Source organism: Scomber japonicus, chromosome 12, assembly GCF_027409825.1.
Source record: "Scomber japonicus isolate fScoJap1 chromosome 12, fScoJap1.pri, whole genome shotgun sequence".
Classification (NCBI taxonomy): domain Eukaryota; kingdom Metazoa; phylum Chordata; class Actinopteri; order Scombriformes; family Scombridae; genus Scomber; species Scomber japonicus.
Window position 1 is genome coordinate 18685833 of NC_070589.1, and position 27895 is coordinate 18713727.

The 27895-nt window shown below is 39.7% G+C and overlaps 2 protein-coding genes across 3 annotated transcripts; one reads left to right on the plus strand and one right to left on the minus strand.

The window, feature by feature from the left end:
- Positions 1-11760: 11760 nt before the first annotated feature.
- On the minus strand, positions 11761-22029 carry ss18 (SS18 subunit of BAF chromatin remodeling complex). 2 transcript variants are annotated; one of them, XM_053329809.1, is made up of 10 exons: positions 21873-22029; positions 21315-21391; positions 21133-21217; positions 20044-20200; positions 18398-18628; positions 18046-18216; positions 16242-16364; positions 14592-14722; positions 14106-14168; positions 11761-13370 (listed from the first exon to the last, which is right to left on the minus strand). In XM_053329809.1, exons 1-9 carry the CDS (start codon positions 21939-21941, stop codon positions 14151-14153), a joined length of 1062 nt encoding a protein of 353 aa, XP_053185784.1. In that variant the 5' UTR covers positions 21942-22029; the 3' UTR covers positions 11761-13370; positions 14106-14150. The 2 variants fall into 2 exon arrangements, with proteins under 2 accessions (XP_053185784.1, XP_053185783.1); XM_053329808.1 differs by lacking the exon at positions 14106-14168.
- Positions 22030-22693: 664 nt separating this feature from the next.
- On the plus strand, positions 22694-27888 carry psma8 (proteasome 20S subunit alpha 8). Its single transcript, XM_053329974.1, has 7 exons — positions 22694-22886; positions 23956-24082; positions 24293-24417; positions 24595-24717; positions 24821-24940; positions 27230-27292; positions 27383-27888. Exons 1-7 carry the CDS (start codon positions 22785-22787, stop codon positions 27476-27478), a joined length of 756 nt encoding a protein of 251 aa, XP_053185949.1. The 5' UTR covers positions 22694-22784; the 3' UTR covers positions 27479-27888.
- Positions 27889-27895: the final 7 nt, after the last annotated feature.

Here is a 27895-nt window from a genome sequence, read left to right on the forward strand (position 1 = left end):
ATGTGCACTGTGCCACGAGCCTTCAGGAACCACACAAAATGGATTAGTATTTTTTTAAATGCTGCTTTTTTGTATTATCAAATTTTCAATGATTGTAATACATGTATTTAGAAAGATACATGGATGCAAAGTCAGGCCAGATTACTACATCTCTAAAACAGATTGTCCGATAGTGTCTAATTCATATTACTGTATCTAAGTTTGCCAATATGCCATTTTCTCTGTACAGCTGTTTCCATAGTAACAATGCCAACAGTAAAACCTATGATGCAAAAGGAGACAGTATAGCCAGGGGATGCTTGGTTCAGATTGAGACGGCTGATTGGAAACAAAAATGATTAAATCATCTGCAGCTTCTTAATTGTAGTACTATAAACACACATTTATGCAAACGTTCCTGACAATAGTTTCTTGTAAGATCAGCTCCAAAACTGATGTCATATGTGATGCAATAGATTCAAGCACAGTGACAACATATTGTCAATAACCTGTTGTCTTTCATACAAAATAATCTAGCTTTTGGCGTATGCCGTCACATGGCTATGCTTGATTTATGAAGAATGGTCAAGACTGATTTGACTAGCAAAGTGCTCCCCTCCTGGCCTGCTGTGTGTAGTGTTGACAAGGGCTGAGTTGTTTGCTGTGCCTCTAGGCGTGAGGATGAGGGGGAGCAGCCTGGAGTTCCTGCCTGGCTCAGGGGGAGGTTGGACTGGATTAGACGGCTGACAGCTGGGCCACATCTCTGGAGGCGCAGGGTGGAGAGGCCCCCTGTCTGCCTGCCTCTGCACCAAGTGTCAATTTGAGCATGAAGGAAGGATGGAGTGAGCCAAAGAGTAAGTAAGTGAGCGAAGTGGGGCCACTGGTAGTCCTGGGTGGATTGACATCAGCGGTGCATGGGCCGTGCACACCGTTAGGCATCAGGAAACACACTGTTTATTTAGCGGGTTTTGACTTGGGGGCACAAATGTGTGCACACTTGGACAGACACACAGACACAGGACAAAGCACTCTTACAAGGTTGTAGCTCTTGACCTCTCTAGTTTTGGTTTGTGATGTTAATAGTAGGCACAACATGGTAGCATGGAAGCGTATTAAACAAGCTTTGAGATTTGACTTAAAAATGCAAACGTTCCTATTAATTGCATTTGTTTCATAATCAAAGCACAATCTTTTCTTCACAAAATCAAAGCTTTTCAATAATGTAAAAATGGCAGTGAAACTAGCTCACCTCAGGTGGTATCCTGTACAATTATGTGCAATCAAGATAACAACTTCAAAATCAAACACACTCCTATTTTACTTCTATTTTCAGTGATAGGATATGTAATTAAATCTGACTTCTCCAAGTGGTTGCATTATTTGATAGGCTGACTTTCAACAATTGCTCAAATTTCCAGATGAGATTCCTTGATAGATTATTTGATTGTGGCATGCACAACAACTGGCATAATTTACTTCAGCAGCACAGTGTTATGAAGAATGTTTCACTGCCATATGAGAATTTTCTATAATAGGTTTTCTCTAATCCTGAGAGACTGCTTTGTGTATTTCCTGCACTGAGACTTGGCTATCACTGGGATGTGGGCCGGAGTCGACTTTATTAGCCAGTGATGTTCTAATGTGATTTATTTTTATAAATGAGAATGGGGTAGGAATGCAAGTGGGGGTGGAGGCCAGTATGCAAATGTGGACCCTCATTAAACACCACCACCACACAACATTATCTGCTGCTCCTCGGATTGTTTGTGTGCATTAACGAGACGCAACCATGTCTGCTAACTAATGACAATGTAATGATCAGAGCATTCATGATAAAGTCATCAAAAGGCATGACATTTACACACTTGATGTATTAGGAACATCGCTACCACCCATACATTCAGGTGAACCCCAAGTCTGTGTTGAATGAATTTATCAGTTTGAGACTCCCAGTAGTGATTAAAAATGTGAGTTTAGAGTTTATAACAGTGACCCTCAGTGACAACAAACAACTTACCATATCTTCACTTCTTAGACAAAAACTTTGCCTTCTGTTATTGCGATTCTTCTGTTTTTCGCTTCACTTTAATGATTACATGCTCCTCTAAATGTGATAAAAATGATCTGACCTCTTGTGCTGATGAAACCCCTTGAAAATGTACTAGAAAGACTAAAATATGCATTAAGTTCAATTACAAATACATTAAACTTCTTATAGCTCTACAGAGATATAATATAAATTCTTCTGTCTAAAACACTTCAAGTGTTTTTTGTCATAATACATTTTTACTTTATTCAATAGAACTGATTTGTGGCTGCATACTATAATTATATTTATCATTATTATTATATTATGATATGATTCTTCTATTTACATTTGTATTTTTTGTGGTTTATATTGTATAATGGATGCTGTATCACACGATTCAAAGCAAAGTTGTTGTTTTTTCTTACTAGCATGCTTACACTGTTAGGCTTTGTTTCAAAAATGACCATGCAACTCTGCACATCAGATTTATTTTTGGTCCTTCAAACTTTTCTTATGAAGTTTGGATGCTGTTCTCTAGGGATTTCCATGAGCCCATTTCTGTGTAAAGATGTTTATCTTTATGGCTTTTGCGAGAATGAGGAGATTAACCCCATAACTAGCAGACATCTTATAGTTGATCTGAGCATCATTAGTCCACATTAATAACCCATGGAAGTGCAAATGGGCTTTTTTTATCATCTTAATTACATGACATCTGAGCCCTCTATCTAAAGATGACTCTCTTTAGAGATGAGACGGGCTCTGTGACTTAGAGGTACTTGTTTTTGTGTGCACATCTGACAAAAAATCCTTGTGCTAAAGAATGTGCACGCGTACTTGTACATAAAACACACACACTCACATGCACGCGCACATCAGCTATCTAAACTAAAAAGGGTGCCATTGCCCATTAGAGAGATGGATTGACAGGAGTGCAGAATAAATCTTTGTGGCAGTGAGTCAGAAATATAAATAGAGCACCTAAGATAGATTTGTCTCTGGTGTTGATGAAGTTACCTTTGGGGGTAGAGCTCTACCTTTTTAGTAATGAGGACAACAGTTTGGTCTCCTAATGAGAAATGATAGTTTTGGAGGTGCCATACAAAATGCCATAAAATAACACCTCACTTAGGCATTTTCCACAGTGATGTTTAACAAAAATGTCAAAAGTGGGATTCATTTGTGAAAGAATCAGCCCCACCTGGTGGCTTTGATGCAGACTATAAGCATCTATACAAGAGGAAGAAATATTGATCTACATCACTATCTGTTATCCACAGATCTTCTATATTATTGCAATTTCTTCAATGATAGATTTTTTCCTCAGCTTGACTTGAATGGTTAGAGCATATTAATTCAGCTCAGAAGGACCTCCATAAGATATTTATTTTCAGCATAACACGTTTAAGCACTGATGGCATTAATGCAACACCTAGACAGATACAAGAAATCTACCTCAAATTCCCTGCTGCTAAAATCAGTGGACATGCTCACACACAATCTTTTTAGGTATCAACATTTTTTTTTCCATAACAAAAAACACACCGTTAACAGCTGAATTATTTTAATTAGATCAATAAACACTGGTAAAATCAGGTAGGCAGGGGAGGGAAGGAATGCTCTATTACCCGTTTTATCATCAAAGTGAGTGCTGTGATAATTATGCTAGCAGCACCCAGTCAGAGCAACCCACCAGAGACTGATAACAGAGGACTGCCCAGGGTTACAGTGATTGCACACACCAACTCCCTCTATGCCATCTCATTGAACAGGTTGAGTTGCTGATATTCATGTAAAAAAAAAGATGCAGAATGAAATACAACAGCACTAAGAGGGTGTGATACAATGTTTTTTTTCTTTTTTTTTTCCAACCTGAGTTTGAGAGCTGGCATCCCATTAGAGCTCTATTGCTAATCAATGTGAGGCATTATAGGTTGTATAAATCACACTCTGACACCTGCTGTATGGGTCGTTAACAGAGAACCCACTAGGGATGAATAGACGGAGCAAACATGCAGACTTACAGAACATAAATGTCTGAAGCTTCGGTTGAGGCATTGATACCGAAACACTATTATTGTGATCAAAGAGCTGATCAACAGAAAAATTTGGTACAATTTAGTGAGGTCATACACTAAACAACTATAGGCATTTCTCATTTAGTAAAACACATATTGGTTTGGCTTTGCTACAAAGATACATTCACAGTCTCACTGCTTTCTAATAATGCTATGTAATCTAGGTTCAAATGATTATTTGCAATTTGCGGTTACCAAACAACCACAGACCACCGGAGGTATTTCTCAAATATTAGGAGGCAAGAAGAAAGAGGTTCCTGTGAAAATTTTTAATTGAGGATGCAGTTATTCTGCCCGAAAAGGCATGCTAGAAAGTGCACACGCAGGCATTTGTAACCTGAGTGCGGTACAGAGGGGGACCATCTGAAGACTCGCAGGCCCTTTGATGTCTTCTGAATACGGGCATAATGCATGTGTAATTAATAAGCCATTTGCATATGATGAACTAGGGCACTTAGTCAATGTTCTCGGGATACAAATACCTGAGGAAAACAATAACAACGGAGAACATTAAAAAAGGGAGTCTACGCAAAAAAAGACAAATCTATGGCCCGCTTCGGATTAGAAATACATTAGCAGCTAATTATGTCCTAATTGCCAATATTTTAGCAGGTGTTTGTACTTAACCACTGGTAATGCCCTCCTGGAACAAGCTCATCAGGGTTATTCTCAGGTGAATCTCTCCAGTCCTCTGTGATTATGATGCGACAAGATGGACTTATGGTCAAAAACATGGATAATAATGAGGCTGCTGAATAGGACAACAATAACAACAAAACAGAACAGCAAAACAGTTTTTGAATAATAATCAAAATAATACTAATAATAATAATGATAATCTAAGATGATGAAGAAGAAAAAAAGCAAAAGGCATAGAACAGGAAGAAGAACTCATCTATAACAGAATATGTAACCATGACAATTATAAACTGTTACTGGTCCTGAGATATATGTGCTGACAGCTCACAGTTCAAAGAGGAGTATTCATTTTTTGGCCAAATGTTTTTAAAGCAATCAAAGACTCTGGGAGGTGGAATTCTCTTACCTAATCAAACAGCAAATGTAACTCAGAGCCTGATTAAATATTGAGCTTAGGACTTTCAGATATCTTTTTTCATTGGCCTGCTGGCATTTTGGCAGCAAGGGAGCATCAAACTCCCATAAGTCCCTAGAGTTGGTCCACTCTGGAAAAGTGCTGAGCCAGCAGATAGATTGCAAAAATGTCATGGAGAGAAAGGAAATGAACCACAAGCATACATCATTAGAGAATCTTCTACAGACATTAAAGTTGTTCCTAAGGTCCAGATAGGTAACGCTGTGGAAAGTAAACTTGGATCATGCCTGTTGAATCAGACAATTACGATGTGTTTAATGTTGCATAAGCAAAACTGGTGAAAGACACACTTACGTTTTGTTGTGACAGGATCTTTGTCACTGGAGACATTTTGACATGTCCTAGCAGAAAAACTACAGGTGTAAATAATAAAATTAATGATGGCTGGATTCCATTTAGCTGCTTTTGTTTCAGTGCCCTGGTATTGTGCATGCTGACTCATGGTCAAACTGTTGTGGACTATTGGGAAACAATGTAGCGTTACTGATTGTTTTATGTCATGAATATTCCCCTCACTGTTAACTGTTCATCCTCCTACAGCTGTATCATAACTGTTTTTAGGTCCTGCTAAGGCAAACTGAACTTTGCCTACTACTGCTGCTTTACATTAAAAACATTCAACTGGCAAAATGTGGAATGGTTTATGTTGTGAAGCAATCAGAATAATCACAATGTGTTAGTTACTGAGGTTAGCACTAAACATAGTTGTTGTTATGTGTCTGCAAAACAAGACTTGGTCATTTTTGACAGCAGTTTTGAATATTGCAGGGAGTGATAGGACAAGAGGGAGCAGCCGCAATGAGCTTAGGGCTTGTAACCAACTCTTGTTACTGTGTGGAAAACTACTTGTATTGTTGTGCAGCATGAAATCAGATTATGGTTGCTCATGGCATGATGGAAAAAGGCCAATTATTGACTAACTTCTTTATTAAAGCAATATGAGTTTGTTTGGTTGCACTATAAACTGACGCACCAGTTGCTCCTCAGTTATATTTCTGAAAAAATATTGTTTACTGTAGCGCCTGTTGTTACTACCCATAAGTCTCCCCAAATCAAGCAAGCCTTAACTCTCAAGGAGTAATACTTTAATGTTATTAGTAACACCTGTACTTTTCCTTGACAAGTCAAAATGTAAAAATCAACTGTCATGTTTATATTTACTGGTAGATACTAGTAGTTCAGCTTGTTGTTCATAAAAATGCCGATTTGTGTGAGGTATTCTGAGAGTTGCAATTCCACATATCCTTGTGTGTTATTGAAACTACCCCAACAATCATACAGGTCTTTTGATATTTGCCTCTTGAGTCTGAAATACCACTTTCCCAGTTCCTGTCTCAATACCCAATGTTACATCAAATATCTGTTCAACTTTTTCCTCAATCTTTTTTTGTACTGTTCCGTACACTTACCATTGTATTGTTCGACCTTGAGTGAGATGCTGTCAGGCACTTTTTAGAACATAAGCGTTGCAGTTTCCCATAATCCACTGGGAGTGTTGAGGTGAGAGCTGTGGCCCAGTAGCACTCTGAGTGGCTGGCAGCGGATCAAAAGCAAACGAGGTTCCTGAGCTCATTCCAATTATAACAGCACACACTATCAACTACAAATACAAACAGCACGTAAGTGATAGCGCTGGTGGCCTGGAGGACTGCTGCCAGAGAGCAGGCAGCATGCTAATCAGGATACCTCTTGCCATGGGCTATTTAGGGAATAGCCTCTCATCCCACCAATTCCCCATGCCTTAGCCAGGAAAACGAAAGAGAAAAAGGGGAGTGAATTCCCTGAGTGCACAATCCAAGGACAAAATATTAGAAAATGGGTCTTTATCTTTGCTCTCGGCCAGTATCCATAGTAATTACAAAAAAAGGGGGGAAAAACAATACATATGTACTGAATAAAATATTAAGAGATTTGTCAAACACATACAGCTACAAATGACTGTATGGCCACCAACTTCTAATTGCCTTTTCTTTTGATGTTAATCTTATCGCCAAAAAGTACAATAATGCTGAATAAAGATATTAACATTATTTTCTCCATAAAGATCTCCATATATCATGCAAATCACACACAGGCTTTTGTTGACTTTGCGAAGCTGGCATCACACACTACGGTTTAACCTTTGCAAAAGTAGAATGTGGGAAAACAAGATCCTCAGTCATTTGCACACCACTTCACACTGCTTATTGCAATTAGTCTGATTATTCATAACAACATCTTCCTGAGCATCCCATTGTAGTCGGCCAATCCAAGAAAGTGATTTATATCCGGTCGACTGTCTTCAGGGAAGGAAGTAAGATGTTTGGAGTGGTTCTGTGGTAACATGTACGCTCCCCCACTTGCATGGACAACCCCTCAGAGCTTGGCAACTCTCCAGAGCCATGCAGGGGCGGTGGAGTACAGCGGGAGCCTGAGTGAGAAGCACACATTGTGCACCACGGGACCCCACCAGCCCCGGCCCGAAGGCACAACTCTCAAGGACATGGAGAACTGGGGCAGAGAACTTCCAAGCTTCCCACTGTTAGGGCAGGCTGAGAAAAGAGAGGGAAAGTTTCTGCCTCTGTCTGTGTGAATGTGGCTAGTGAAATGTGTGACACATGGATTTTCTTTATGTGTAAATACTAATCTCGCTAATGTTTCTTAAGCATAGAACAGCTCTCAGACACACATTAAGAGTTTGACATTTAAATGTTGTCTACAGGTACCATCAAACTTTTTTATCAAACATGTAGGTTGCAGACAGGTAGTTGAGATTAATATAAAGGGATAACAGTAGAAGCGATCTTTACTATGTTTGTGCACGTACGCAGGTGCACATAACTGTGTTTGTGTTTCTGGCTCTGTATCCACTCTGATCTCCTAGTCAAATATAATTACTGACTTGTATGACAACTCAGCAAGTGATACATTTGAATCGATGGCTCAAATAGCCACATGGTGTCCATGGAGTGAAGTGTAATTCTAGGTCTTGCAGACAAATAAAAATGTAATCTGATGATGGAAATTGCAGCTTACTGATGCACAAAACCTCAGATTTGTGTTATATAATATTTCCAATAAGGTGATAAATCAGTAAATACACATTTGTTTGGGGTGTTCGTTGAATGTGCGTAAAAAAAAACAAAAACAAAAGTTCATCTGTATATTTCAGTGAAATTTGACATAAAGGGAAGTGTATTCTGGGTTTTGATATGAAATTGTACAAAAGAGGCAACGCCTTTGACACTGCTGGAACAAGCCCTGGCTGCAGCCCTTTCCCTCATTGTCCTTCCAGTCAGGAGCTCAGGTTTACTGTGGGTCAGCCCCCCCCCCTCTCTACATCAGGGGGCAGGAACCACACTGATCTGAGATGGAGTACCCCCAACCAAACCTTACCACATCGACCCATGCCACCATCCTGGGCCTCTAATGGAAGTCCTGGGCATCCAGACGCCTCCCCCGCTCCGACATGGGCGTCAAGTAGCGATCTACTCATCATTGGAAGCAGCAGGCCTCACAGTCCTCCTTTTCTCTCCCTGGGGCTGGCTTTTTGGGAACATTGCAGGCAGATGTGTCCAGATGAGCACGTTCTAATTTGTGGGCCCAGGTTAATGCTCTGCCAGAGGCCCTGGAGGATCAATAGCTTTATTTCCCTAAAACGCTGGCGTGGTGAGAACCAGCTCATGGGGTGCTTTTAATACCGCCACAGTTCCAATGACGACTGGGCTATATTGATTGTGCCCATGTGGAACTACGTGCGCCTTCTGGGGAAGGATCTATTTGTGTCACCCTGGGCTGGGATGGGGGCTCCACTGGAGGAGTAGAGAGCTCAGCCAATGGAGGATGCCAAAAACATCAAAACAGCCATGTTTACAGATTACCCAAAGGGAAAGCAAATTACAGCAATTATGCAGGCTGTGGGAATACTGATATCAGCATACCTGCTATTTCACCCAGAGACTACTTTTATGAGGCTAGAACACATACAAAACAGCACACTCAATTTGATTTGATGGCTAAACCCTCAACAAACGATGGGATTTAAACAAAGCACTGCACATCAGATGCATGCAAAACAATGCCTTTCTAGGGGATCGCCCTGTTTGTGTATGTCAGGTCCAAAAAATCTTTTCAGTTGTTTTGAAACTAGATATAAAAGCTTACACAAATATCTGTGAGGCAAGTATGTATCTGGCAGGCATAATGATGAAAATGCAATACTGCACATTGTCTCTACCATATTTTTTTTTTCAAACAATGGCAATTAATCATTCTTTGTAAACACTGCAAATTGCTTTACAGAAAACTAATTTACCCTTGCAGCATGTATCTCATATATCAGTGCAGAGACAACATACAGAAGAATCTTATCCAAATCACAGGCCTTTGTTTGCAGCTGTCGTGACATATTCATAACTGGGGCCATAATAGTCAGATTCCTGTTATATCCCCCAGGGAGAGCAGAGAGAATGGTGTCACATCCAATTACTGCGGCACACTGTAGAGGTAAATCAAAACTCATGCCATGAACTCTGGAATCTAAGGTGTGCGCACACACACACACACACACACACACACACACACACACACACACACACACACACACAAACACCAAAGCATGAGCAAAGCAACACAACAGTTATATCAACATTGATAGAATATTGGAAAACATTCTCCTGTTAACTTGGAGGTCATGTATGGATTACACAGGGAAATGGGATTGGCTGGAGGCAGTTGTCTTCAGTCCTCTCAAAACATAAATTGACATTCATAAGATATACGATCTAGGAGCAAGTGAGGCAGACAGCATTTGCTCAAGATTGAACGATTATAGATTTGTTTGCCAGTATGCAGAAATTGAAACTGCCATTGCGGGTGATGATATTCTCCTCACTGGATGAGGAATAATTGGGTGACCAAATTCAACCATAGCTTCTCCTCAGCACCAATAAGATGCTTTTCTGTGCAGTGCAATGAATACCTTTGTATTTTCATCCACAGTAGTGAGGAGGCCTGGTGGTTGGTGGTTGGTGGTTGGAGGGTATCTCAGCAGTGCATAGCCCCGTTTCACCCTGGAGCGGTGCAAAGCTCCTGCCCAATAAAACAGGCTGCATCCCCAGGGCCCCTCCCTCAAGCCTCCAGTCAGCGCTTGTTTTTGCACCATTTATTTAGTGTGACACATCTCCAATTAAACTGTGGAGGCTGCTGCATTCCCCCCATAACTACCTCTTATACCTCCCCATAGACTTACTGTCACACTGAGAGTGTGGGTATGAGAGAGTGAAAAGGGGAGTTAGTGGGGGGAAAAGAAAGAGGGAGAGAAAGAGGGAGAGAGAGAGAGACACACAGAGAGAGAGAGAGAGAGAGAGACAGAGAGAGAGAGCGATCACATCTTGCCTGCCAGCTATGATCACAATGTCATTTTCCCCTCAGTGGTTAGGAGCCTCCTCTGAAAAGTGCCCTGAATTATAATTATCAAAATATTGAACAAGATAATCATCCTCTTAAATGATGCTGCCACTTCACTATTTGCATTACCATAACAGAACATGCAAGGAGTGATGCATTCCTGTAAGGTTCCTTGATATCTAATTCAAAACTGCTCAGCCAAGTTTGGCTTTTTTTTAACAAGATAACACACTTTAAGTTAATTAGTCATTAATAAACTAATACAGAAATATTAATGCTTAGTCAAAATTCCTCCACTACCTCACTTTCAGTATGTCTCCATCAATTTAAATTTATAAGCGTTTAAAGGAGATCTTTCATAGATGGTAAGAGTCTCCTTGCCACCTCTTCATCCTCCCCCAACGGCCCCAGACAGTCACAGGAGGAGTGACTTTGTCCGACCCCAATACCGTCTGCGAGAGCGCAGCTGAGGGCAGCAGCTGCCAGGGAGGACTGGTGGGGGAGCGCCCAAAACGCCAGCTTTGCCAAGCAGAGAGGCCGGGGGGAGCCCCAGTGGCAGCTGGGAAGGGTGGGGCAGCCAGCTGTGGAGCAGCAGGATGGTGGGGTGACTAGGAGATGCCACTAAACCTGAGCGGGGAACATAGGATACACAAGTGCACATATACAGTATGACACACAAAAAAGTTCACAAACCACTTCTTCTTAAAGCAATTCTGCAGCACTCCCCACATCCAACACTCATCATCAGCACCAAGGCAACCCAAGCAGTCTGTGGCCCTCTTAACACCAACACCGCTCTCCCATCACGTGCTTCGGCCACACATCTGGTGTACCATCTGTATCGCTCCCCCCAATGTGACAGGTAGTCCCTCTCCCTCTCTGGAGGAAGCAGAAGGGGAGAGAGGGACACGGAAGGTAATTTTGGGTGTAAATGTGCTCTGGACCTCTCTGAATGCATCTGGACAAAGCAGACATGCTGCTGAGCCAGGCAGGGTCATTATCGGTTGGAAAGATAGCAAATGAAGACAAAACAATTATATCATACTGTCAGATTATGACAGCACCAATAGTGCACATCTTGTTTATGTTGTCGTTGGGATGAATGATCTTGCACATCTATGGTACCAAAGTTTCTACAAAAAGTTAAATGCTATAAATAAAACAAGTCAAAAGTATATTAAAGATTCTTCCAATTTATTATAATGTACAGTTATACATTGCCATGACACAAATGTGACCACCATGTGGATGGGGTGCAAAAAATATTAAAACAGCCATATAAACAATATCAGAGGACAATGAATTCCTCTTCTCTATGCCGCTGTACATATGGGATCAATAAAGTATGCACCATAAAACAGATACCAAGCCAGTGATATAAAACTGCACAACCAGTCTTTACTGTGAAATTAAGGAATCCATTTCAGAACATTATTTTCACATCTTATGTTACATATTTGACAGTAACAATCTTTAATATTCACACACAACACTATTTGAATGACATCAACTTAGACGTTTATTCAAAAAGGGAAAAAGGGATTCCAGCACTGTCAAGACTAACAAAACTAAGTACTTGTCAGAAATATTTATTCGATCACGTTAGATCTTTCCCATTCACCAATTTGCAGTCAATGGACAAGACTGAGGTGCTTGTATAGAAGAAGGGAAAAAAGCACTCTAGAGAGCATCAACTTAGGCATACAATTTGCAGTGGCATCTGCTACATATCATCCCTCTGGGCACATTTGTCAAATAAAGGCCAAGACCATTATTTTGTCAGGTAATGTAAAAAAAAAAAGAAAAAAAAAAAAGGAAGATTCTATTCATGATCCAAATTTTTACAGTTTTTTCATTGACTTAAAAAGCATAGCCAAACACAGAATACAGCAATCGTTACATGTGTTACATTAAACATTTTCTGCTGTTCGTTGTTCATATTTGTCCTTCAGGGCTTCTCAATTAGACTTCCATTTTTACACAACAAATTCATGCAATGTCCATGTTATTGAAGTGGCAGATCTAATTGAATAGCTATACAATTCAATGTAACAGTAAAATACAAAACAAAATGTGCTGGATGGGATCATTAAAAAAAACAAACAAAAAAAAAACAAAAACATTGACACATACACCATGAAATAAACAACACAACTTCAGTACTACTTTCCAATGTCTTATACAAAGTTAGCTTGATCTAAAAAGCATAAAATATATTTTTACATCATCACATACATTAAGACATGTACCATGGCCTAGCGGGAAGTTTGTCTGGTGCATTATCTCTAAGCCCCCACGCATTTCCCTACTGCTGGCATTATTGCTTCTTATGAACAGGGAGCTGAAGGATAGAGAAACAATGCACCACAGTAGAATGAAACTCTGTACACATTTGAATCATCTCTGATATCCAAAATTTTTGTTAGCCTGTTTCACAATCTGCAATGCTAAAGGATAAGGCAGTTCCATTTTTTTTAAGGCATTGCTGCTTTGAGACATACTGGACCAGAGGGTGAGTTGTGGATTTTGATGTCATCAAGTCAATGGACAAGATAAATTGAATATATTTTTATAGGCAATGATAGGATCCCAAAGAGAGGGGGAAGCGAATCTTGTTTTTTGAGTGTTGTATGTTCGTGTCTGAGAGAATCTCAGTGAGCTGCAACCATCATTAAAGTCTGCTTAGCAGTTGACCACAGGTCAAAGCTCAAACAGAGATCAGAGCAGAGGTGTGTGGGTTTGCTGTGACCATCTCTCATTGCTGGTAATTTCCATACTGGCCCTGTGGGAAGAAATGTGATTCATATTATTTGACATTTTCAAAAACGCATAGGGAAAAAAAGCTTATATTTACAAATCTTAAAGAGGGTGCAAACAAACATCTGTGGATTCAACCATATACTGCAAACCATGATTTATGGCTGCATTTGCTGATATTGACCAGCAGGTGGCAGCATGGCCTCACAACTCGTGAGCTCTAATTTCTAACCTGACACCTCAGGTTTGGGCAGCAGCATGGCTGAGGATGATTATTAACTAGTGGATAGTACTTTAAGTTAAATAAATTCAGTGCAAGGACAGTAGCAGTTGATGCATTTCTAAACAGGGGTCGAAGTATGTGTTGTTAAAAATACACTGGAAACAAATTTGGAAAATTATTACTTAACAGTTCAATATAAATAACATTTCATTTCAAATATGAGTTTAATAATTTAAGCACAATTATTTGTTATTTGCATAGATTAAAGACACACCAAAGCATGTAAGCTCTTGGCTGTTTCACTGTGAACTAAGCATGCTGTGTTTCTGGACCTCATGACAATTCGACCCCTGGTTACCAACAAAATAAAAATATTAAAAAATAAGAAAATTATCTATCTTTTAACATAAAAAGAAAGAAAAGAAGAAAATGGGAGAGAGATAAAGAAAAAAAGAGACAGAAGAAACATAAATGCAAATTAAGGCTAGGTTGTCAAATGTCTAGATTGGACGTTGAGGTCTTCACAGCAACCATTACCTTTGCTTCTTACAGAGCTAGTCAGGGGTTCAAATCCCCGGGTCTTTATTTCCTCATGTGCCCCTGAATATTCAAAGATAAAGATATCAAAGTGTAGCTGTGGTCCTCACATAAGACCAAAGGAAATACAGGGCAACAAATAGATCTTCCTTTAAACACTAGAGCAGTCTGCATCAAGTTTAAGGAAGAATCCTGTTAAAGCCCTCATATTTCCCTCAACTGGCATGCCACATTAGCCAGGATATATAACTAAGACTCAAGTTAACATGTTAAAGACAACAGTAACACATACAATGTTCTGGAAAGAATAAATTTAACCCCGAATATGATGACAGCATGCATAAAATAATACCGTTCATGTCTACCTTCTTACTTCACTCACAATGAATATAGTTTCACACAGAATAACAGAAAATATACATCTAACTCTGGCAATCAACATAATCAGTTAAGTCCTGCGCTATCCAGCACTGGGAGTATACTCACCTGGTCATAGCCATAAGGGCGTTGCTGCTGGCCCTGTGGGGGTCCAGGTTGAGGGGGGCGATAGGCTCCATACTGCTGTCCCTGGCCCTGAGGATAGTTGGGGTACTGTCCTGGGGCACTTTGGGAGGGGCCTGTGAATATTTATATCTCACTTTAAAATTATGCAGTTATGACACATTTGAGGAAACCCACAAACGTTAGAAAATGCCCCTGAGCACAGTCAAAACCAACTTTGGGATTTTTTTGGCTAAAAAGAATGGTTCCAGCTAAACTGTGGAAGTGTACTTTTGTAGTCACAATGTGACTACAAACCTACAGCGGCTCAAATGTAGGCTTGAAATGTTGTACTTTTAAAACATAAGAGAGAGCATTCTACAGTGGTGTGAGTCTCTGAGAAGCTGTAATCTTTTGACTTATTGCAATTTTCAGTCTGAACACCTGCTTGTGCTTAGAGAGAGGTTCATTTGTTTGAGTCCAGACCTGGACTCAAACAAACGAGCCCAGTGTGAAAGCAGCCCAAGTTTTCTCATTAACTGTTCCATCTCCCACTTGTTACTTTGAGAACTCTAGGGACTCCCTGTTAGTTTACCATCGCTAATGGGTTGCAATAAAAATCTTTTTTTTAAAAAAGTTGATGGATGACAAAGAGAGGATGGTGGGTATGTCAGACACATTTGTTTGGGCTGCCTCCACAACGCCTGACTCAGTAATGAATGAGAAGGAGTGAGTCAGGTTGGAGCCAGGCAGTGGTTCCCTAATGCAAGGAGACATCAAGGAGATTCTGTTGGTCTTCATTAGAGGAGCAGGCTTCATTAAGAGGAAAAAAAAATAAAAAAAATCACTTTATCAGCCCCCATACACTGCAGCTATCCATGCAGGCGCTGTGAAGGACCGCGCAAAGCTTGACTGGAGCTGAAGTCAAATGAGGCCCACGCAGCATCGTTAGACGCTTATAATGTCTTATGCTGTTGAGCATAACCTTGTGGGGGCCTGTGAGAGAAAGCATGTGTGTGTGTGCCAGATGGATCTCACCTCACAGCCTCTGCCTCTCTGCTAGCTCATTACTAACATGAGCTTTGGCTCAGACAGAGGGTGAGTGATGGAAAGTTCCAGTGAAAAATGGGATGAGGGGGAAAAAGACGAAAGACCTGCAGGACCTCTAATATTAAATACTGCATGACAAACATTATTTAGACATCCCATGTAATTTGGTTAAATCCTAGATCCACCACCACATTAACCATATCTGAAAATTAGAAAATATAGGTAGGGAATAGGCACAAGTCAACTAACAGAATGCTTCTCTCTTTAATGTTTTTGTACAATAGTCTGTATATAAAGAACCAAAGTTCCTCTCCCACAGAACAGTATGTCATATCAAACTGAAGCACCAGGAGAAATGCTAATGTGGTGCCCGCCACCACTACTGATTAAATGTGTCTTCCACCAAGCTTCAATCCCCTAACCATTCATTAAGGTGGTCCTTTAATTCCTTGCTCTTGAAGATGTCTTGACATGTGTCTGGCACAGTTACGCCAGCTCGCTCAGGAAGAATTATTATTCAACAGTTTAAAAAAAAGGCAGCCAAAGAGGGCTGATAGCGTCTCCTAGAGGACAAAATGGGTCCCTTTTCGAGAGAGGAAAACTCACCGTAACCCTGCTGCTGTGGTGGGTAGCCCTGCTGACCTGGGTACTGCTGTTGAGGAGGGTAACCCTGCTGCTGGGGAGGGCCTTGCTGATATGCTTCCTGCTGCTGACCATACTGGGCATTACCTTCAGGGGGCAATAGCAGACAATGTGAGCAGCATGTTGACAAGCACAGCGAACAGGCAGACACTGAAAAAAGACTCCATATAATGGCAACTCAAGAAATCAATTAGGAACTGTACCTGTATTTGCAACACAGCATTATTTGACATACACAACCATAAGATAAATACAAACAGCAGCATGTAATAAGATTCTATTAGCAAAAGGCAGAAATGACACACACTATAGTAGTGCAGAAAATTCAAGTAGGGAAAGGCGTGCACAGCTCAACAAGCATAGACTGCTTTTAGCTCAACTCATGTACAAAGAGATGCATATAACAGTGTTTTGAAAGGTGCAGTTTTGAGACAGCCATGTTATTGTATTGAATGTTTGAATGTGAACTTTTCTTTTTTTAAATGTTGAATTCATTCGTAACAATAAAAAGGGATGACATTTGTGTTTGAAAGGTCAAAGGAAAATAGTGTAGGCAGCAGAGGAAAAAACAAAACAACAAAAAAGTAAATGTTAATTGGACAAAGAAAGAGAAGGGGTTGTTTCTCACGAATCTGCAATCCATCACTGTGGCTGCTACTGAAATTTGACTTCTCCTAAGCAAACCAGCATAGAGAAAATTGCATTGTTCATTAAAACACGAGTATATTGGTAACTTTTTTTTCTTCAAATATTGTTGGTGGCTCATTACTCTCAATATCACTGCTCCTTTGCAAATCACAAGCATTATTTTCTGCATGTGCACAAAACATGCATATTTATCAAGAATGGCAGTCCCCTTTAAACTGGTACATTATGAAGCACTTAATGAATATAAATACACTAAATGGCTATTGCTAGTAGTATGCTTAGTCATAGTAAATGTATAAATTGGGGCATTTTTTCAAGATAATTTGAAAAATTAACGCTTATTTGAATAATATTTTGATACAGCTTCGTCTTTCCAAGACATTGACTACTAAGTTTCCAAGACTCTGTCCCTGACTTGGCACCTAGCATGACTGGGGGTGGAGTGGGGGTGGCATTACAAGATTAGGTAAGTGCTAACTTATCCATGGACTGCAGCAGCTTTGGGAATAGGGTACACTCTGGCGTGCGAGTGATCACTCAAAATCAGGTATTTTTGTCCTTTATTAGAGCCCAAAGTCACTTTAGTTTCCCAGAAAATAATGAAGAAACTGAAATTTTGGTTTTGTCACAGTCTCTTGGCATCATTTGTGTTTTAACACAACTCCTGGGTGGAATTTTTTTGGTTGATTTTCTACAAGTGACTGGAGGGTTCTCCTACCTTCTGAGGCTCCCTGTCCTGCGTGACTGTACTGGTCCCCATAGTAGTCTTCCTGCCCTGGGTACTGCTGAGGGGGTCCTACATACACATACACACAACATACACACAAGTAGATTCAAGGTGTTGTCGGATCGGATGTTTGAGGGGAAGAGTAAAGAGGATGGATTCCTGGCCGCTACTCCTCGTTAGAAAGCTTTTCGTTTTGCTCCTTGACTAATTTTTAAGTTATTGGATGCTTTAATTAACATCTTGAGTCAACAAGATGTCTGTGAGCAGCAGATGTGGAAATAGAGGAAATTGAGAGGAACAAGAGTAAGAAATGCAGGAAGGTGGGTTAGGGAGAAGAAAGACTGACACTCACAACTCGCACACTTAACAGACACACACTCTGGGGTAGTATACCTTGCTGTGGGGGTCTGTAGGGGGGCATTGGCCTCTGCCCCATGACATGATTTCCTTGGTTGACCTGGCCCATCATGCCCATTGGGTTTTGTTGCCCTTGGTAGTGCTGACCGCCACCACCAGGAGGCATGTTATACTGCTGGGAAGGAGGCTGCTGGTGCATCATAGGGCCTGAGGTACACCAACACATTTCACTCTCAAACTCTACTCAGTGGAAAACCCAAACTATAAACAGCATTTAGTTCATCAAATAATTCAGGTGAACAGTGTGCAGCAAGCACTGTTAAAACAGATGATACGGCACTAGAAATCAAGACAACAGAGTAGAGACTCACAAACATTGTTGTTTTACCTTGATTGGGCTGCATGTTCATGTTTGGCCGTGGCCCATAGTTTCCCATGGGCTGGCCCTGGGTCATGTTCATTTGGCTCTGAGCTGGCATGCCCTGGGAGGAAGGGACAGCGTGATTGTAACCACCCATTGAGCCGTGGCTGCTGGGGGGCATATTCATAGAGCCACTGGGCATGTTTGGGGGCTGGTTGGGGCCTGGTCCGGGACCTTGCATGGGCATGTGATTAGGCCCTGGAAAACAACAGAGATTATTTATGATCCCTGTTAACAAAAAAAAAAAAAAAACACACAACAAAAACTACAACACATAAATATTTAGTACACATTGAATTTCTGTCCTGTTGTGCGGGTATGTTGTAAATTGAGGCTGTGACATGAGTACACATAATGTTTCCATGCAACAGGAAACTAGCCTGGGTATACCCATGCTCTCTTTCCAGCGACATTCCTCTTCGCTAGGAAAGTTAGCATGACCACCAAGACAAAATCTTCGCCTGAGATAGGGAACCAATCACAGAACGGAAAGACAGGCTCAAGACGATGATGACCGTTGAGCTACTCTGTTTACATCCAGCATGGCGGCCACGAAGGTGCAGCAACTTTTCGAAGCAGCAGTAGATTGTGTGCTAAATAAATTGGAAGGCAAGTTCAATTTGAAAATAGAACAAAAACTTACATGACTTTTCCTTCATAAAAAGGATGTGTTCACGCTGCTCCCTAAAGGCTCTGAATACGTCATTGTCTATCGTTGATATGATTGGCTTGAAGTTTGACCAGTAGCGTACAGAAGCATTTGATTGACATTCGTTGATCCCGCCTCAAATACGAGGAAATTAACGGCTCCAGGCTAACAGGAATCGCATGTTAAGAGAAAATTGCTTACACTGATGACATGTTAAGAGATTTGAGGTTCACCCAAACTGCAATTAACATCTGTTGCCTTCACCTCTGTCTGACCAATTCATTTGTGTTTCTATATTCTTTTCACGAACTCCTCTCTCACAATATTTCAAACAGATCCATTCACAAAAAACTGCAACTAAACATCTGAAGACACATCATGGAGACAGATTTGTATTAAATACGAATTTAGCAGTTGTTTTATCACCCAGCACTTATGAGACAGCCAGTCATTCAGTCCTGAGGAGGGAACATCACGATAAGGTCCAGCTCCCAAGGAGTACCATAATATTGCAAGCCACACAGGTGTGTATTAACATGCCAGTGAAAAAATTACATGACAGTGGCTACATTTTCTGGTTTCTGATATGGTGTTCTGGTCTTTCATTCTTTTAGAATATACAGTATATGTGCTTTACTGGAATCAGTAAAGTTTTACATTTTAAAAACAAAGAGTTATTTCAATGCTTCACTGAAAAATAATAAAATATATGAATTTCTAAATGAAAATCAAATAAATAATCTGTAGCACTTGAAGACAGGATAGCCATAAGGAAAAGAAGTCCAAGACCACTAGAGCTGGCAACTGGGTGACATCATCTTTCAGCAGAGCGACCTCCCTCACAGTTCTGTGTTGTTGCTAAGCAACCAAAGTGAGACAGTGACTGAGGGAGAAGAAGGGTAAAGAAAAAAGAGAGATGAGGGAGGGATGTTAAGAAGGATGGGGGGTGGGGAGGGTCACTTACCAGGCATCTGTCCATTCATCTGGTTCTGCATGTGTGGGGCTGGAGGGCCACCACTGACCATACCCTCAGAGGGCATGTTGTGACCGTGAGGAGGCTGAGGGGGGGGTCCACTTTGGTTCATCCCACCAGGGCCCATGGGCATGTTCTGAGTGGGTGGCTGCAGGCGCACAATAGACACAAAAACACACATTAGCAGCAGTGCTACAAACACATCTGAGCCTGGGCCTCAAAAGAGAAAACTTAAGAAGAACAAAAGAGACAGACAAAATAAAGTATAGCTGTGATGTAACACATTTTAAGATTTGCATGTTTAAAAGTGAAAATAAATAGAAATACATAGTCACATAATCACTGCTCTTAATTAAGTCACAGCCATCAAGAAACTTAAAAGTTGTAGGACTGCCATTGGAGAACACACTGCAAGCCCATAAACACAAATATCGACCAAATTAAACACGCCATTGCTGGAATAATAGTAACTCCAATCTGAGCTACTGCTATTTTGACTTATGTTGGGTTGGTACTTGTCGAGCAATATCTACTCTAAATAACACTCATTCTTTAAAAAGGGGTTTAGTTTTGAAGTTTCATAAGGGTGGTGGATGTTCAAGAGACAGCTTTTTAATAGTCAAATTAGTGCAGCAAAAGCCAAGTTATTGGATTTTTTTTTAAATTTTAATTTAGCTAACAGACTATTTGAATTTCCCCTCAGGGATAAATAAAGTAATTTTGAATTTGAATTGAATGTAACAGATTTATTTAATATGAGAGTGAACTTAAAAGGGATTTTGCACCCAACATTAACAGCTTGAGAATGGCAATTAACCCTTTCAGGGTGTATACATTGTTTAGTCTTGGAAATTATTCATTTCAATTAAACATGTCAGACCCGCTGACTGAAAATAAAGTTTCTGAGTGAATGTGCTGATTAATTTGTTTAACATCCTCAAATTTCAGCTATCCTATAAGTCATATGTGTTTATGCTAACCAGATGCAATGGCTGAATACTGACAACATCGTCTTACCAGGTAGAAAATACACATGTTTAAGCACAAATTCAGTCAAAAGCAGCATGGACAAATACTCACAGCCGGAAGAAGAGACTGCATGTTCTGATTGGAGTCTGCTATTGTGGCCAGGTATACTAAATTTCTATGCAGCATCTGTTGGTATCTGTGAAAGTGGGGGGTCATCAATAAAAGCTTTGGGCCAACATAAACTTAACATAGTAACAATGTATAGAGAACAAAAAAATGTTTGAATAACTTACTGTGAACACTCTGCTGTTTTGCCTTTGCTCTGGAAGTCCATTATACACTGAATCAGCTGGTTGTTTTCGTCTAGTAACTGCAAAGGAAAAGCAGATATATATCACGTTTATGCTATCAGTGAGAAAGATTTGAATATAGGAACACTAAATCACTAAGTATGGTTAGTCTTTGTATGCTGATGGTCAGTCCACCGTGATTTGAACATAATGGGGGGCATGAAGGGGGGGCGTTTTTGTGAAATCTCAGTGTGCGTTTCTAGCTAACAAAAGACGCTAGCTAGCTATCCTTAGCTAACGAAACCACAGGCCTCCATTCATTTAGAACACAATTATACGCAATCCTTCAAAATCGACCAAAGACTCTTCGTCTACACATGGCGTCGTCGCTCTAGAGAGGTTCATATTCACCGCGCTTTGACCCTCCGACGTTGCTCACGATCTATTCAATGTTGGACCTGGATGGGCACTGCTACATTGATTAGCTCATAGGCTAGCAGCGTCTGCTACCACAGCCTCCATTCTGCGACGCGGAGAAAAAAAAAGAAAAGGATGAATTACCTTTTGTATTCCAGCGGGTGTTATATCACCCTTCCCACGCTGCCTGTGAGGTGCAAACGCCACCGACATGGTGATACTGTTATAAAATGAAAGTGAGCAAGTGCATAAACGTCAAAATTTGCTCACACACTTCACAAATCGGTAGAACTCAGATCAACAGTTCAGAATGGGGTTCAATTTCGAAATGCAGTGGTCCGTTTTGTAGAGGGGGGATATAACACATTTGATGACATAGTTGATCATTATTGTTTATTATTGCTATACAGGGATACGAAGCAATTTAATTTATGTAAAATATGTTATGATATCTCAACATAATTATTAATATGGTAGACAACACACACATTTAAATTTAATTTAATTGATCTCTCCACCTATTTTTCATATAATGGAACAGTCTAGTTCTAGTCCAGAAGGCCACGGGAAATGGACTAGTCCATAAATAGGGGAACCACGCTCAGAGCTTTAATATATTTCTATAAAATATTGATAATATTGCAAGCAGATTTAGGGCAATAGTACCTGGTAACGGCATATATTTGTCATCGTTTTATGTGTGTTGATACGCCATTAACATCACCAAATGATCACTAAATGTGCCGACTGAATTAAACTTGGTATTGAAATATTAAAGTAGAAAGGTATTTGAATTATGACGTTTAAATTAAAACGATTTATTTATCAGATCAGTTACGCTGATCCACTGATGAATAACCTACTGTAGTTTTTATTTATTTTATGACAACTTTCCAGTCGTGGTCCCCAATCTTGGTATCACCCTAGTTCAGAGGTCGTGCGCATGCGCTGTTTTAACACACAGACAGAGTGGGTTGGTTGCTTAATGCTAACTAGCTGAATCATTTGGTTGAAGTCTCTCCCTCTTTCTTGTGATTGTACGTGTCTTGTAGCGCAATGGCGGCAAGATATGACAGAGCTATTACTGTATTTTCCCCCGATGGTCATCTCTTTCAAGTGGAGTATGCACAAGAAGCTGTAAAGAAAGGCTCCACTGCGGTAAGTCCTAAAATGAAACTGATGCTAAAGCTAACGTTAGCAAACGGCAGTTAGCCGATGAGCTAGCACCTATCAGATAGTTAATAGTCAAGTATGCCGCTGATTCTCTTGTTTAACAGAATCTGTGGTAATATTACAATTTTAGTGTACTGCTAGCTAATGTGTAAATATATAACCTCTATATAAGCATTAGAGCACGACATAGACAAATAATCAACATGGAAAAGAGATTATCATTAGCACGCATTTTGTCGCTGTGTCACTGCCACAATAGTTTCAGTTTCAAAGCGATAGGAAACAGTATGTGATGTTAACGCGGTTATCATACTTATTTTTTTCTCCCCACATTTCTCAAACAGTAAAATCATTTTGCAAGGTTTGTGTTTATGAGAGTCGAAAGTACATCAAATCCCAACGATAGATTTCTAAATGTATCTTATGCTGTTTAAGGAGCCACTGTAGTTGCGGCTAAACTCAGTGTGTAGTTTGTTTCAGGGAGCGTTGACATTTTTTTTTATCTGTTTGTAAGAATACATGCAAGTCAATCGAAACCTGTGTTTTTAACCTTTCAAACTCTTCAAAGTATATCTTTGAAATTTGAGAGCGATAGATTTTGAATGATACTGATAATGAACAAAACAAGGTTATATTTTCTACACACATGCGAAATTTCTTTCGGGGTTAATGCATTATCGATCTCCATCTATATCTAATGAGAGTATTTTAATGTTCAGCCTGTCAATTTAATGTGGATTTGCTCACAATTGCTTTACAGGCATTGTTGATGGCTGGGCTCCTAAAATCTATTCAAGAAAGAAAAAATCAGTTATGTGTGTAATTTTGCGCTGTAAATGTCCTCACATATCAAACATGAATTGAAGTTAAGACCTGTTCTTGGTTTTACATGGCAAAGTTATCTAAAGACCTTGATTTAATGTTTCCGTTTTGCTTTTCACTCATACAAGTCATACACACACAACTTTTTGCTTATTTGAATTGCAAACCTCTGGCAGGGAAAAATCTGTATGCTAGTGTTTTGAAATAGATTTGGGCTGTTTCTTCTCTGCAGGTGGGAATCAGAGGAAAAGACATTGTTGTGCTTGGCGTTGAGAAAAAATCAGTAGCAAAGTTGCAGGAGGAAAGGACTGTCCGCAAAATATGCGCTCTGGACGAGCATGTCTGCATGGCATTTGCAGGTAACCCACATAACAAAACAGTTCAATCTTTGAATAATAGATCCTCTATGTACGGTAATATGGCACAATGGACTACACCCGGTTATATGTTGCCACAGCTCACTTTGTTACAGTGCACTCCAAATTAGTTGTAACAAATATTACAAATTTTCCTGTTATTTTTCCTTCTATGTTGTATAACCCATTGAATCTCTTTCAATGTTTTGTCAGGTCTGACAGCAGATGCCCGTATTGTGATAAACAGAGCTCGGGTTGAGTGCCAGAGCCACAGGCTAACTGTTGAGGACCCTGTCACAGTGGAATACATCACACGCTACATAGCTACACTGAAACAGGTACCCAGTATCTTATCATTCATTTCTAATTTCTCTGAATTTTATAATCGGTATATTGGTTTCACTTTGTATGCTCTATTCTATGACTGTGTACAGTTCTGTTTTTAAAGAAGTATCAAGTGAAACTGACAAGTTATATATTTATTTACATAATCTTTTTTCTTTTATACATTGTAGCGCTACACTCAAAGCAATGGGCGCAGGCCGTTTGGCATCTCTGCGTTGATTGTTGGCTTTGACTACGATGGGACTCCCAGGCTGTATCAGACAGACCCATCAGGAACCTACCATGCCTGGAAGGTCAGTGATTTTGTTCTTTGTACTTTCTGTTAACTCTTAAGTGCCCAGGTACTCTAAAGTGATTACTAATTGATTGTTGTGTGTTGTTGTTGAAAAATTTTAGGCAAATGCAATTGGTCGAAGTGCCAAAACTGTGAGGGAGTTTCTGGAGAAGAATTACACAGACGAAGCCATTGCTGGTGACAATGAAGCAATCAAGTTGGCTATCAAAGCTTTGCTTGAGGTAAGCTCAAATTTAGTCCATTCCTGGATGTATTTGAACTTGCACACTTTATCAGTTACATATATTGAAACTGAGTAATTACATAAACAAGGCTGTTAACCCAAGATGCTACCATGGTGGCTTATTGAAGTGTTTTTTTGTGCACTTTAAATGGTTCATAATACAGAAAGTGTTATTAATAGGACTATAAGATTATCCGCTGCCATACAAGTATGTCTTTTAAAGGCTTTAGAGTGTGTCACAAATAAATGGTACATACAGTTCTATGTAAAAGTGTGGCCACCCCTTGGCAAATAACATATTTTGGTGATTTTTTTCCCTCATTGACAATATGTAAACACAATCTGTCTAGGATATGGAAAGAACACAATATTTTCAGCAAACAATAATACATAGTTACTCTTAACATCACAAATTGAACAAAAATAAAACACTGTGGCATGTGCAAAAGTTTTGGCACCCTACGGCCAAATGCACCGAAAGCGATAAATGACGCGCATCATATGATGCTCCTATGGTGCACTGCAGGCATCAGATTTGAAATGCCAACACCACAGAACCAACACAGATTTGTCCTGTTCTTTGTATTAACTGCTACATTAGGTGGATGCTTCTCTCTCTCTCTCTCTCTCTCTCTCTCTCTCTCTCTCTCTCTCTCTCTCTCTTTCTCTTTCTTTCTTTCTTTCTTTCTTTCTTTCTTTCTTTTTTGGCTGCAGAAAAAAACTCAAAGTGAAACAAGGTTGGAGTAGGGGCATTAAGGCAGTTTGACACTTCTCATATTGCTTTTGGTGCGCATTTGGCATTACTTCAAAACATCACACTTTTTCAGTGTTTGGTCCTTTCGAGTTCCAAAGTCTCAAATCCTTTTACAAGATCTCAGACCCTAAGCAGCTCATTATGCCTGAGGCATGTCAAATTTTGGAAGCAAACATTACACTATCTGTAAAAGAGCTGAAGCTGAAAAGAGAGTGGCTTCTACATCAGGACATTGATCCTATACATACCCCAAAGTCCACCATGGACTGCCTGAAGAGACACAAGCTGAAGGTTTTAGAATGGCTATCACAGTCCGCTGACTTAAACTTAATTGAAATCTGTGGGTAGATCTTAAAAGAGCTGTGCATGCAAGATGGCCCAAGAATTAGGGCTGGGCAATTAATCGAAAAAGAATTGAAACCAACATTTAGAAACTCTAATCGACCTAATCTTGCTGATGTCAATTAATCGTGGTGTTCACTGTTGCCATGACAGTAAAGGTTGCATGTCTTTAAGGAATTTGAAAACTTGTCTCCAGTGATCATTTTAACCCAAACCATGATCTTTTCATAGTTCTAATCAAGTGGGTTTTGTGCCTAAACTAGACATGAACCACAGCGTCACACCTTAAAACATCATTAATTTCACTCCCTAAAGATACTCGTGCGAAAATATCACAAAATATTGTGTTCATCAAGGGTGGAGATAAATGTTCATTAATCATAATCAAGATTTAGATTTTTGCCATAATCGCCCAGCCCTACCAAGAATATTGCAGAACCAGAAACCTTTTGCAAGGAAGAATGGAGAAAAAATCCATCTAAAATACTAGAACTGGAAGACTTTTTTAGCAGGCTACAAAAAGCATTTGCAAGCTGTGATATTTGCCAGAGGAGGTGTTACTAAGTATTGATTATGTAGGGTGCCCAAACTTTTGCACATGCCACAATGCTATTTTTATTTTTATTCAGTTTATTACATTCAACGTATCTGCATTGCAATGTTTGCTGAAAATATTATTTCTTCCATATCCCAGAGTGGCTGTGTTTATATCTTTTCAATTTAAAAATGGATTAAATATAGCAGTGCAGCACTATTATTTCATTTCCATGTGTAACTTGGCTTTTTGGGACCGGCTGAACCTGTCTTAGCACAGGCAAGCACAGGAAAAAAATAAGCCTTGGAGCAAATGAAATAAATCGCTAATTTCAGCAGAATTACATTTTTGCCTTGCATGTGTATCGTGAAATTCAGTAATATGTTTAGAAATGAGATGCAAGTTAATCATCCTAAAACTTGCACACAATTTAAGAGTCTTTCTACTGTCAATCAAATGTATCAAATTATTTCTGCATAAATAAAACCCAACAGTCACATTAGTCCAAGACTTTTTTTGGTCTGTTAAATTATATTTAAATAACCTCAATGTTCTCTCGCAGCCTCTCAACATGAGTAGGACACAACAGAGGTCATGAAGTGTTGATTTGTTTGGAATTCGTCACATTTCTCACAAGTATTTCTCTCTTGTCATAGGTCGTCCAGTCAGGAGGGAAAAATATTGAGCTTGCTGTTATCAGACGGAATCAGCCACTGAAGGTGATCTTGCTATAAATGATACAAACCCTTTGTGTTCTTTTGCTACCTGTTACATGAAGGCTAACAGATGTCTATTTTGGGTGTTTGCAGATATTGGAATCCAAGGAAATTGAGACCCTGGTGGCTGAGATTGAGAAGGAAAAAGAGGAGGAGGCAGAGAAGAAGAAGCAGAAAAAATCAACTTGAACAGTTAACTGAGTTTTTCTTTACTGCACTTGGATGACAGATAGCATATTTGGGTTGCATATTAGTAATTTTCAGAGGTTTTTTTCAACTCGTCACTTATGTCATTGTAAAGACCTGAATCATAATTTGAGATCTATTGATAATTGAATCATTTGCAAACCTCAGTGAGTGATACTGCAGTAGATGCAAAGAATATCGACTTCTTATACTTCCAGATATTTAGTATACTGATGTGTAAATGCATTCACATAGATCTCAAGTTATGATTTGGATCTTAAAACATACTTTACAGGATACTTTATGATGGATCCTGTTGAAAAACAGCCATTTGTAATGTTCAGAATCATAATGAAACTACTCAATAAAAACATATTTGTTTGTAACATCTGTTTATGTTGATTACAAAACTAGTTTGAA

Coding starts and splice junctions, on each gene's coding strand:
- ss18 (XM_053329808.1), bottom strand. CDS start 21,941: ATGTCGGTGGCGTTTGCACCTCACAGGCAGCGTGGGAAGGGTGATATA. Junction 21,392..21,872: donor CACCCGCTGGAATACAAAAG/GTAATTCATCCT, acceptor TTTCCTTTGCAG/TTACTAGACGAAAACAACCA. Junction 18,629..20,043: donor GATGAATGGACAGATGCCTG/GTAAGTGACCCT, acceptor GTTGTTTTCCAG/GGCCTAATCACATGCCCATG.
- psma8 (XM_053329974.1), top strand. CDS start 22,785: ATGGCGGCAAGATATGACAGAGCTATTACTGTATTTTCCCCCGATGGT. Junction 24,418..24,594: donor ACATAGCTACACTGAAACAG/GTACCCAGTATC, acceptor TATACATTGTAG/CGCTACACTCAAAGCAATGG. Junction 24,718..24,820: donor GAACCTACCATGCCTGGAAG/GTCAGTGATTTT, acceptor GAAAAATTTTAG/GCAAATGCAATTGGTCGAAG.